Source organism: Ursus americanus, chromosome 4 (genome assembly GCF_024610735.1).
Source record: "Ursus americanus isolate L20-20 chromosome 4, mUrsAme1.1.p, whole genome shotgun sequence".
Taxonomy (NCBI): domain Eukaryota; kingdom Metazoa; phylum Chordata; class Mammalia; order Carnivora; family Ursidae; genus Ursus; species Ursus americanus.
The window spans coordinates 34,050,730-34,063,136 of NC_142130.1; the positions used below are offsets into that span (position 1 = coordinate 34,050,730).

Sequence of the window (12,407 nt, forward strand, 5' to 3'; positions counted from 1 at the left end):
CAGAGACATGAATCCCCCAGGAGACCCCAGACTCCTCCTCCCAGCCCCCTTTTGTCACATCCAATTAACCATCTGCCAGTCTCCCGGGCCTCCTCCTAGGCCCACTGTCCAGCTGCCAACTCAATACTGTTTCCCCACCCCCACCCCCTATAGATGCCCATTGTCCCTCACTGCGGGGTAAGAGTATAAAAGGCGGGGATTTTAGCTACATTCCCACTCCCTGCCTGCCATGCCCTGGAATAACTGTAATTGCAAGCTTAAAAATTCCATCCTTATCTATCTCTGCACTGTTAGGGAACGGAGGGAGGGAAGGGGGGAAAGGAGAGAAGAGAGGAGGGTAGGGGAGAAGGAAGCTATTGAAGCGTCATAATTTCATCATTTGGAAAATAAAAAGATTCATCTAACCAGTAATGTGATTGTAATATATTATATGTGTAATATAGTCATACATATACAATTATATTCTATTATTATAATGTAATCCCATTTCTACTATTTATAATATCCACATAACTATCATAATATATACTATATCTATACACATCCAGCGATTCTGAGAGGTAAGGATGTTTTACCCATTTTATAGATGAAGAAACTGAAGCTTGGAGAGGCTATAACTTACACAAGGGCACACTGCTGGTAAGTTCCTGATCTAAGACTAATTTTCTGAGACTGAGCCACACCTAAGGAAACTCGTACCTCCTCTTAATCTAGGGACTCTAAACCCAGTCCCACATAGCCCACCTTAAGGTAATGCCAGGCCCTGGATTCCTACTTCCCCTCCCCCTGGAGGGCCACGTAAGACCCCTCATTTGATGACAGCTCTTGGATCTGCCCCTAAAATAAGAGTCAGAGGAAGTGCTTTGGGGCCAAAAGAATGGGTGTGCTCACTGGCATCTTCCCTCTTGTGTGAGGGGTCCCTCCTTGTGGAGAAGAATGTACAAGAAGCTCTCCCATAAGCCCTACTCTGCTTCCTCTTTCTTCTAGGACTTCTGGAGACATTAAGGAAGCTCTGGAAATTCAAGAGTAGATCCCATCCCCAACAGACATACTGCCTGATGGCCAGGCACGGACCCCTCCTCAGGAAGCTGCCGACACCTTCTTGTGTGGGTCTACCTCCCTCTCTCCTCTCCTCACTCACCCTCCACTGCAGAGACTTGCCTCTCTGCCTCAGATCCTGTAGGAGATAATTCTGTAGACCCCACCAAAGGCTGAAGCAAATCCCACCTCCGCCTGCAAAAGAAAGCCACCAGAACTTCTAAAAGATTTGCTAATTTGGGATCTCCCAGCCGGCTCCCCAGCTTCTCTGGTCAAGGGCCTCCTAGGGCCACGCCAACTGAGCTCGTCCATTTCCCAGCTGCCCTCAGCTTCGGCAGCCCTCCCCAAGCACACCACCAGCAGCCCCTGGACCAGGGAGGATGCTCTCTCTACTGAGGCTGTTGATCAGGCACATTGCACCCTCAGCCAAAGTCCTTTCCAGCCAGCTACTTTACTAAGTCTGCCTATGCCACCTCCTCCTTGGCCCAAGGCTCACCCCTCTGCTGACCTTGAGATCCACCCCTCCAGGCCTATCCAGGACCTTCCTCCATCCATTGGTTCTCTCTTTCCTAAATATTCATTCTCTTCCTCATGCCTGCCTTCTCCCTCCTCCCTGCCCCTAGGTATTCACATATCTTCCCTACCTAAAAAAAGCCTCCCCTCAACTGCTACCCATCTCCAACTACCTCACTATTTTTAACCTTCCCTTCACAGCCAAACCTTTCCAAAGAGTCATCTATATGCACTCCCACCACTTCCTCCCATCCACTCACTCCCCATTCCCCTTGCAATTTGAATTCCACCTCCCCTACATGATTGAAACTTGTTATTTCAAAGGTTACCAATGATCCCCCAGTTTCCAGAACCAAGGCTGCGTGCTCAGTCCCCACCTCCCTCAACCTCTCTGCAGCATTTTTCTCCAAGAACTGTTCTCTCTTGGTTCTCTTTCAGCCCTTCGCTTGAGCCTACAGCCCTGTCCTTGGTCCTCTGCCCTTAAGTCTTTATATGCTTTTCATTTCTTATCTCATCTATTCTGATAGCTCCAGCCACAACTTCTTACGGATATCTCCCAAGTCTGTATTTCCAGCTCTGGCCTCCCTCCAAAGCTCCAGATTCCCTTCCTTACCCGCCTACAGAACCAACACCTCCCATAGCTTATTCACTGACACCTGAAATGCAACATGTCCCAAAGTAAACTCCCAAATCCTCCCTCTCCTCCTGCCTCCCTACAGCTGCTCGTCCTCTTCCTAACTCTGATTTTCATTTAGGGTACCTGTATCCTCCCAGTCACCCAGGCTTTAAGCTTTGGAGTAATCCGTGATTACTGCCTCTTTCTTGACACCTCTACATTCAAGTTGCCAAGTCCCATAGACTCTATGTCCAAGAGGTCCCTCACATCCACCCCCTCCTCTCCCCACTGTGACATCCCAAGTTCAGCCCCCCTCTAACCTATCACAGTGGTCTCTTAATCCAGTGCTGGCCAGCAGTTCCTCTCCCATTCCAATCGACCCTCCATAGGGCTGCCAGATTTACCTTCCTGATCATGCCTCCATCCCATCCAGATTTTTAGCGGCTCCCAAAGGAAACTGCAAATAAAGACCAAACTCCTTGGTATGCCATTCAAAGCCTTTTAAGATCTGGGAGCCCAGTAAATGTTTGATAAATGTCACAATCAATCAACGTGGTCCCCACCCCCTTCTGAGTTTTATCTCCTACTGATCCTCCACCTGCATCCCCTGAGGAACATCAACTGGACCATTTACTGGCCCAAATACGCCATGGGTCTTCATACGTCCTTCTAACACCCTTCCAGCCTGGGAACATACTTTCTGTCCTCCCCATCTAAATCCCACCCATGCTCAAGCCTCAGCTCAAGAAGTAACCACTTCCTTGGGAGCACAGTTCATCTGCCACGTTTCACTCTCCCACTTGTTTATCCCTTGCATCCATGTTTTCTAGCTAGTGTCCAGTTCCCTTCTAATAATGCCTTGGGCAGAAAGGGAGGAGACAAAGCTAATTCTCCAACAATTTCTTCTCTACTTCCTTGAATTAATTCTTCTGTCCTCCCAGCTGATTCTTTCTGTTCCTTCACTCCTCAGTAAACACGATTTCAAGCAGCTTTATTGATCCAACAGCCCCGTGGCTGTCAATCATTTCCTAGTTATTTTGCTGCCAGTCATTCACACACAAAGGAGTGGCAGGAGGAGTCTGAACTGCATGCAGACAGAGAAGGCGCAGGAAAGGACTGATTCACTGCACCCACCTGAGGCTTGGTGGAAGGAAGAACTCCATTCTCACTGGGCTCCTCCAGAAGGCACAAGCTGTGTGCCAGAGTCTGGAGGGGTGGGGGACTGACATTTTTCTATTTTTGTGGAGGGGGAGAGAACAGGAGCATCCTGACCTGTTGTAAGAAGGGTGCCCCATCCAGTCTCTTTGGGAAACCAAGCTGAGAAGGACTGCTTTCTTCCTGAACTGGAAAGGTCCCATAGAGGTCAGATTAAATAAAATCATGCTTGTCAGAAGAGGCACTTACAGTAATAAAATGCTTGATGTAGAAGGAACTATCTACATGTACTTACACAACTTATAAAGACCTTTCACATATAGTATCTTATTTGAGTCTCTCAGCAGCCCTATGTAGGAAAGCGGAGAGGGGGCTATTATCTTCATCCTACACAGATGTTAAAGTCACTTGCCCAAGTCACCCAGAGAAGTAGAGTGGTGCAAAGGGAAGTGTTCACCTCCTGCTCTCTTGCCTGACCTTCTCAGCCTCTTTCACAGGCTTTGCCTTCCTTTCCCACCCCTTATATCCCAGTGCTCCCTGAAGGGGCATATTTATGCCCACTTCCCTTCCTGCTCTATATTCTTTGTTGTAATGATTTTATACACTCCCGTAGTACAGTACATGGCCGCAGCAGGCACCCCATAAATATCTGTCAAACAAATAATTGAAGGAAAGAATAAAAGACAGTGGAAGCCTAAACCCTAGCCTTCTGATTCCTGAACTCCATCGTGCACCTCTCCGGCACCCTCTCCCGCCCCATGGCAAAAGTCCCGCACAACACCTCTTCTGGAGATCCCCCAGCCTCTATATAAGCATGTTCACTTAATAATTTAAAAAGCAGGAGCAACAAGGGCAGCTAGCTAGAATGTCTTACGCTACCACTGCGTGGCAGAATGTTTTTCGTATTTAATGTCCCAACCTGAGAAATAAGCATTCTTAGTCCGCTTTTGCAAAAGACTGAAAATGAGAGAGATTAAACAATTTACCCCAGATTCTACCCCTGGTTAGTACTAGCCCTATCTGATCCAAAGCCTATGACATTCTGGCTATACCAGGGTTTCTCAACCTCAGCACTATTGACATTTGGGGGCTGGGAAATTATTTATTGTCCTGTGCATTATAAGATGCTTAGCAGAACACTAGACCTCTACCCACTATATGCCAAGTTGTGACAATCAAAAAACTGTCTCCAGATATTGCCAAATGTTCCCTAGGGGACAAAATTGCCCCCAGTTGAGAACCACCAGACTACACCATACTGCCTACCTCCAGAAGCAGAAAGAAATCTGTCAAGTAAAAGTGTTAATTCTCCAACATCTTAGAAGGACCCCGTTGTTCATTTGTTCTAGTGTTTTACTGATATTTATAGTCAGGGAGATTTCTATCACCTTCTCACCTTTATCATTTTCTATAGCTTCAGTTTATTCTAACACCTCTTCCGCTCCCCAAAAGATTATCAAATACAATAGGACAGAAGGGGCCAATAATCAAGTTATTGATGATTGGTGGCATAGGATGATGCTTGGATGTCACTGATATGTTCTAAAATATATTAATGTAGAAATAGCCTGTACAAATACAATAGTAGAAATATTAACAACATTCCGTCTCTAGGACAACAAAGTCCTCTCAGTATTCCCCAAGAAGTTCCTGGAAAATGATGTGACCTAAAGACCAACTCATGATGGGTGAAAGTGAAGGAGAATCAAAAAGGAACAATAAACATTGAATTAAGCATCATTCTGGAGTATCAAGAATGTGTCAAAAAGAGATGTTTTCCTTTGCTGCAAAAGAAACCATTCCCCTTCGGCTCCTGGCATTGCACAGATGGAGTGGTGATATTTACTCAAAGAATTGCACACACAATAGATATTATTCCAAAATAACAACTTCTTGATGACCTGGACATGATGATGTCCAATTTCTCTGTCCAGGTGGGATGAGACTATCATCTGAGAGAAAAGTCTGAAGAATCACATAGTGAATACCAATATACCACCACCTAGATTCAACAACTGCTTATATTTTACCATGTTTGCTTTACCTATATTAGGAGGAGGTGATTTGGTTTTATGTTTTTTTTTAATTGATGAATCACAAGCTTTTTAAAAGATCTTTTTCCTTACCTGCAAAGAACAAGTAACTTCAGTGGGGGAGACAAGCCTTATGTGTATGAGAGGACTAAAAACAATACAATACCACGGATGAAGTGACAAAGTGAATACAAACAAGTGAGTATTTTAGGAATTCAGAGGATACAGTTGGTCCTGTGAGCTGTGAAGTCTCCCAGAAGAAGGGGGGGCTCAAATCTTTGAAGAATGAGTTGGATTTGGAGAGTGGGGGTGCAGGGGTAGATGATGCCCTTGGGAAGTGAGAAGAGCAGCCTGGCTGGAGGTGAGCTATGAAGTATGGTCTTGACCCTGAAGACACTAGGGAGTCACTGCAGGTTCATAAACCTGGCAGCAATGTGATAAAAAGTAGTGCCATCTGCCTGCAGGTGCCAACCTGGAGTGAGGTGAAAGAGCACATTCCATGGGACAAGAAAGGAGGCTATGGGCAACATAATAGGTCCTGGACTAGAGCCGAGGCTGTAGATGAACAACAAGGGCTGATGATGAAAGATAATTCAACAGGATTTATTAGAGGAGAGAAAATCCTCACAGACAATACCAAGGTTTGGGGGCGCCTGGGGGGCGCAGTCGTTAAGCGTCTGCCTTCGGCTCAGGGCGTGATCCCAGCGTTCTGGAATCGAGCCTCACATCAGGCTCCTCTGCTAGGAGCCTGCTTCTTCCTCTCCCACCCCCCTGCTTGTGTTCCCTCTTCGCTGGCTGTCTCTGTCAAATAAATAAATAAAATCTTTTTTAAAAAAATACCAAGGTTTTAATTATCATGACTGGGAGAGGGGAGATGCCACTTACAGAATTAAGGAACGCAAGAGAAAGAGCTAGTGTGGGGAGTTAGAAAGACATACAGAGTTGAGTTTGAGGCTAGCTGAAGTCCAAGTGGCAGCAAAGACTCCAGCTGAAACTGTCTGGACTCATAGGACCAAAGCCCAACAGAAAGGTAGAGGTAGAAGATATTTCCACATCAATCTCTTTTCACTTATCCTCCTAACTTCTTTTTTCCTTTCAGTCTCAAAAAAAAGTTTTCTCCTCTGCTCACCAAAACTAAGCTCTTATATTTGTTAGGGAACCTATTTTTGTCTCACCTCTCCAGGTATCTAATGCAACAATTAATCTAGCATCTTCAGTGTTCTTGTCCATAAGCTTTCTCCCTTCCAACTACAAACCTCTATTGACTCCCTGGCAAAAAAATGAAAAACTACTTTCCTTGATACTAACCTTTCTTCTGACTGGCACCCAACCTCTTTTTCCTTTCACTGATAAACTGTGCAGGTAATGGGTTCCCACCCACAACCCCAAATCCCTACTCTGACTGCCTCTTCTAATACTGTGCTCCCAAGAGCTCGCAGTGGCCTCGTGTTCATCACATCCAATGACACTTATTCAGCACTCTCCTTGCTCAACCTGTCTGCAGCCTGTCTTCATATCAGAAGCCACTTGGACGCCCCAGGGTCTCCAAGATCAATTCTCCTTTGTTGCCATGTTACAAATAAGGGTTTCCCCCCCAAATTCTAACTTTAGCCCTTCCCTTCCTCCCTCCACTCCCTTGGTCTGACAGCCAAAGCTTCCGCTGCATCCAGCCTTGACCTAGAAGGCTTCCAAGTCCACATCGCCAGCCCGAATCTCCTGCTTGAGTCCCATTTTTTCCACAAAAAAGCTCCACCTGGCTGTGCATCAGTCATCTCTAGTTCACCATTTCCAAAGCCAACATCATTATCTGCCCTGCAAACCGGTTCCTGTCCTCAATCAGACCATGTCAGTTGGCACACTGTTAGACTGTTAGTCATCTACAGTCTCAACCCAGTTACTTCCATTTCCTCATGGGCTTACTTTTCTTCTCCCTCTGATAGCTAGTTTGTCAATAAACCTCCACATCTCTGCTTTTGGAAATGTCTCTCAGAGCTGTCCCTCACTCCCCATCCTTTTTGCCACCAACCCAGACCAAGCTTGCTCCCACTCAGCTCTGAATCACTGTCCTATCTCTCTGGATTCTTTCTCTCTTGTCTCCACCTCATCAATCATATTACCCCCGGATTAACCTTTCCAAATACCACTTTGTTCAGGATGTACCTTGCTCAAGAACCTAAAACAATTCCCTGATGACTCTGAATCAAACCCAAATCCTCTCTTGGGCTTTCCAGACTCTCCTTATCTGGTCCTGCCTCACTTACCTATCCCTATGCCCTATTACTCCCTAACCTACCCCTTCTATTTGGTGCCCAGGAACCTCAATGTCAATGCCCCCAATTCCTCTGTGCCTTTTACCCATGCTGTTCCTCCCACTCTCCAGTCCCCTTCAAGGACTACCCTTGATTGTACCTCATCTATAGTTCTGTCAACTTTTTATCTTATAAAACCATAACGTTTGCCAATTAATTAATCTCCAAGTGAGCAATAATTGTCAAACTCCTTTTAAAAGTTCTTCGAAGTCAAAGACCACTTTGACTATTTCTTTTGTATTCCACAGCACCCTGGACAGCAGAAGGCTTCTAGTAGGAACTGAAAAATCCTTGTTGGTTTCTATTCCAACTGGTGTCTATTTCCAGTTCCTATAATATTTTGCCTCCTCTACATCATAAAAATGATCAATAAAACTATTGTGATGGAATCCACCAATCTGTAAGAATAGTGGCCTGGGGTGCACGTGCGCGCGCGCGTGTGTGTGTGTTGTGTGTGTGTGTGTGTGTGCAGGGACTTGAGATTTAGGGAATCTAGCTTAATCAGTTGGTCAAGAGAACTGAAATACCAAAATAACCAGAAGAGGACAAGTAAGGGATCAAAATGCCAGAATTATTCAAAACATGTCTTATTAGAAGCATAGTAGGCCAGGGATCTGGCAAAGCAATTGCCAGTCTGGTCCTTAATGCATGTAAAATTTTCCACCAGGAAGTAGGGGGTAACTTTAGTGCTAGGGACTTTGAAAATGTGTTTGAAGTTTTCTTGGTTGTTCAACTGAATAAATGTATAATCTGTCTGGCCTACCAGGTACAGATGGAGAATCAGAAGGGAGAAGGTTACAAAATATGGCCTTATTCCAGGCTTAAGAATCCTCAGCAAAAGCCCAGGCTAGACACTAGAGGAAGTGAGGTCAGGAAGAAGAGCACAGATGACCCCAGTTGGGGAATGGAAGGGAGGCAGTCCTAGACCCAGCCACTGGCAGTATATATTCCCACTTGCAACTTGTTACATGTCATCAGTCATTTCCAGCCTTATTCACTGAGAATTTAACCTTTCTCTGATTCTAACTGCATCTCAGACCTACCCCCCAACACACACACACAAAAAGGCTGCCCAAGGAGGAAGGAGAATATCCCCAACAGGAGTCCCACAGGAGACAGACCCCAGTCTGCTATTTATTCTGTGATTTGAGCCAGGGCTAGACAATATAAGTCACACATTGTGTTTTGAAAGGCCCTGGGAAAAGTAACACATTGGACCATTATAGGCCATTAACACCATTAACACTGTGTGAAATTATCAAGCCTCCAGAAACTGAACTCAGCTCCAAGGGCCTGGGACAGAGAATGGACAGAAAATAGTATTTAGATGGGAAGAAAGGGGAAGGAGGAATGGTTGCCAAAAGATGAAAGTGGGGTCCAGAAAGGGAAGGTGGGAAGGCTCACACTCCAAGAGGGTTTTTTTTTTTTCCATAGAGCTAAGAAAAGACAGACTTTGGCCAGAGAAGGGAGGCAAGGGGAGCAGGGAATGTCAGGGGAGACCTCCTGACTTAGGCCAGGGAACCTTTCCCCTAGATGCCAGGTAATAAACTTAGGTCAGGAGCCTCTTTAGAATCCATGCTTTGGGTCCTGGGCAGTGTGTGTGTGTGAGCGCAAGAGATAGAGACTGATGGGGGTGAGAGGGGTAAGAATGCATATATAGAATGAAGGTCTGTGGAAAAGGAAGGAGAGAAGCAAGGCTGAGCCCTGGGAAGCAGGAGAGGGTAACAGGAGCTTCCTCTGCTTTTTCCAGGCCCTGGCATCAGCTCCTGTGTTCCAGTTCTTTCCTCTTCAGACCAACCAGAAAAATGAACATATGGACCAATCAAGTCTTGACTTCTAAAGCCACAAGTCTCCCCAACAAAACACCCCACCCTCTTCCCTAGAGATGACCTCTAGGGCAAGGCAATGAGATTAGGAAACAGATGGATGTGCAGAGAGCCTTCAGAGCTAACCTGATCCTTGACCCCACCAGTTCATGTCCTCTAATCCAACTTATGGAAAGACAGGGCAGATGTGCAGGGTCCCCACAACTTATCAGACTCCTTGGGACAAAGATCCCAGACAAAATGGTTCCAGACATGGGAGATGGGGAACTGGTGGAAGCCACAGGTAAACGGGAGATAGGGAATCCCTGGCCGTCAGAGAAATAGGGCCACAGGTGGTGGGAGATGAGGGTGGTCGGTGTCTGTTCTGGGGAAGGGGTTGTGGAGCCAGGGAACAAGAAGAGCTATAGACCTGGGGGTGGAAGGGGGCAGGGGCCATGAACAGCTGTAAAGACAGATCTGGGAGCTCTATATACCACAGGCAAGCAAAGATTCAGTGGGTGTGTATGAGGAGGACGCTAACTCACACTTCCAGGAATGAGTGATTCTTAAGAAAAGCTCATCCGTTCCCAGAACTGGAGAAGAGAAGGACACGGAGGAGGTCCGAGGCGCCCACTGCCCTCCCAGCCCCGTCTGCCTCTCAAGTCGGAGACGCCGGCTCCCCACACGCACCAGGCATGACCGTCCTTGGTCCGTCCGGCTCCTGTCAGTCAGCAGCGTGCGCGACTCCCGGTCCCCGCTGCCCCACTCTACGCGTCAGGGCCCCGGGCCCCCGGCCGGAGAAGGGGTGCCAGCCCAGGGCGGCCGGAGGCTGGCTGACAAGCGCTGGGGGAGGGGGGAAGCCGAGGGAGGGGCCGGGGACGCCGGTAGCAGAGCCGCGCGCTGCAAAGTGATCCAACATCGCCCCATCCCCGCGCTCCGGGAGAAGGCGGCCGAGGGGACCGCCTCCCGCCTCCCCAACACCGACTCCCGCAAGTGGGGTGAACGCCGAGGGGTGCCTGCTCCCAGCCCCCACCCCTCCCCAAAACGCAAGCAGCATTGCCATAACAACAAGAATCTCGGCAACTCCAGCCCGACGACGAGGACTGACCCCCGACACGCACACCCCAGCAACAGCCCTCCTTCCCCAAACTTGTCCGACACGCCGCGTCCCAGGCAGCAGCCCTCCCCCGGGCCCCCCGCGCCCTTCCCAGCTTACCTGTCCGGAAAAAGGCGTCCACGTCCGAGTCCGCTGCTCCTCCTTCCTCCGCTGCCCCCTCCGGGGGGTTCATGACTGGGGGAGGCGTCTGCGGGCAGCCGGGGCCGGCCGAGCCCGGGGCCGAGGGCTGCGGGGCGCCCGCTGGGCGAAGGGCGCGGGGCGCAGCGGCCGCGGCCGCAGACCGGTCGGACTCGCGGCTTCGAGGGCGGGCGGCTCGGGCGGCTGAGGCGGCGGGGCTGGGGCAGAGGACGCCCAGCCTCCCTCAGGCTGAGGCGCGCGGCGGGCTGGGGGCGCCTGCCTCCGGCTCCCCCATGGTACCCCTTCCCCGCGGGCGCTGGCCGCCTGCTGTCTGGCCGGGGTCGAGCCGGGGCCGGGGTCCGGGCTGCCTGGGCGCCCGCTCTCCCCCAGCAGTGGCAGCTGGTTCTCCTCCTCGCCCGTCTGCCTGTCTCTATTGTTCAGCCCTGCTCCGCTCTCCTCTTTATTTTTCCTCCTCCCTCCCACCCTCCCTGTCTCTCTACCTCCTCCCTCCCTCTCTCTCTCGCTCGCTGCCTCCCTCCCTCGCTCGCTCTCTGGCTCCCCCTCTGGCTCCCGCCGCCGCCGCCGCCGCCGCCGCCGCCGCCGCTGCCGCCGCCGCCGCCGCCTCTCCGGCTCCTCCCCCGGCTCCCGCTCCCTAGTCCCGGCCAACAATGACCCGGGCAGCGCGGAGCTGAACTGAAGCTCCGGCCCGGGCCGGCCGCTCGCCGCGGGATAGCCGCGGCGCGGACGCCTCCCTCCCCCGCAGCTGCGCGCCTGCCTCTCCCGGAGCCGAGCCCGAGCCCGGAGCTATTGTTCGTGGCTGCGCTAGGCCGGCTTCCTGAGCCCCGCAGGAAAAGCCCCGGCTAAGGAGGCGGCCGAGGAGGGGGCGGGGCCGGCGGGCGAGTGCGGGGCCGCCGGGCTCGCCCAGGGGCTCCGCCGCCGCGGCCCCGCGCTCTCTGCTCTCTGCTCCCGCCGTCGTGCCCCCACCCCCGCGGCCGTCCTCCGCCCCACCCCGCGCCCAGGTGTGTGAGGGGAACCCCACGCTGCCCGGCCGCCTCCTCTTCAGACGGGTCCCGGAGCTGCACTGACCTGTCCCTAGAGGCTGGACTTTTTCCCCTCCTTCCTGACAAAGCTCTTGCCGGTCTCCCTCCCCTCCTGAGCCTCTCTCATTTTCCTCACCATCTCGCCTTAGTTCCTCTCTTTTTTAGCCTTTCGTTTCCTTTTCCCCCTTTTCGGCGCCTCTTTAAACATCTCTGCCTGTCTCTGTGACTCTTTGTCCCGCTTATTCCTCTTGCGATGTCTCCCTGCCCATCTCTCCCTCCCCCTGTCACTCTCTTCTCTCTCATTTGTCTCTGTCCTGCCTCAGTACTTGGCCCGTATCTGAGCTCGGCTTGGACAGCTGTCAAAACTCCCTAATCCCTGGGGGCCTTCTCTGTTTTGTTCCTCTCCCTCGTGTGAATGGAGAGATCCAGTTGGCCAGGAGAAAGGAGGTGTTACAGCAAGCTGAATTTCAATTAAAGTGGGGAGAGGGGCTAGGGAGGAATGGGGAAGACAGCAAAAAAGAAAGCAGATGCTGTATGGGGTAATTAATGCAGTGATTGTATTGTGCCAATTGGTTTTTAAGCAATAATTAAACAATAATTAGCCAGTATTCTGTTTATAGTTCTAGTGACTGCAGAGCCTACAAAACAGAAGCTCTTTAGACCT

General features: G+C 50.2%; 1 protein-coding gene across 18 annotated transcripts in view; it reads right to left on the reverse strand.

Moving 5' to 3' along the window:
- Window positions 1-11,167, reverse strand: part of KALRN (kalirin RhoGEF kinase) — a 637,031-nt gene extending 625,864 nt beyond the window's left edge. For all 18 annotated transcript variants that reach the window (XM_087861563.1, XM_045812696.2, XM_045812695.2 and 15 more), the window contains exon 1: window positions 10,686-11,167. In XM_087861563.1, coding sequence (XP_087717689.1) covers window positions 10,686-10,758 — 73 coding nt within the window. In that variant the 5' untranslated portion in view covers window positions 10,759-11,167. The remainder of the gene's footprint in view (window positions 1-10,685) is intronic.
- Window positions 11,168-12,407: the final 1,240 nt, after the last annotated feature.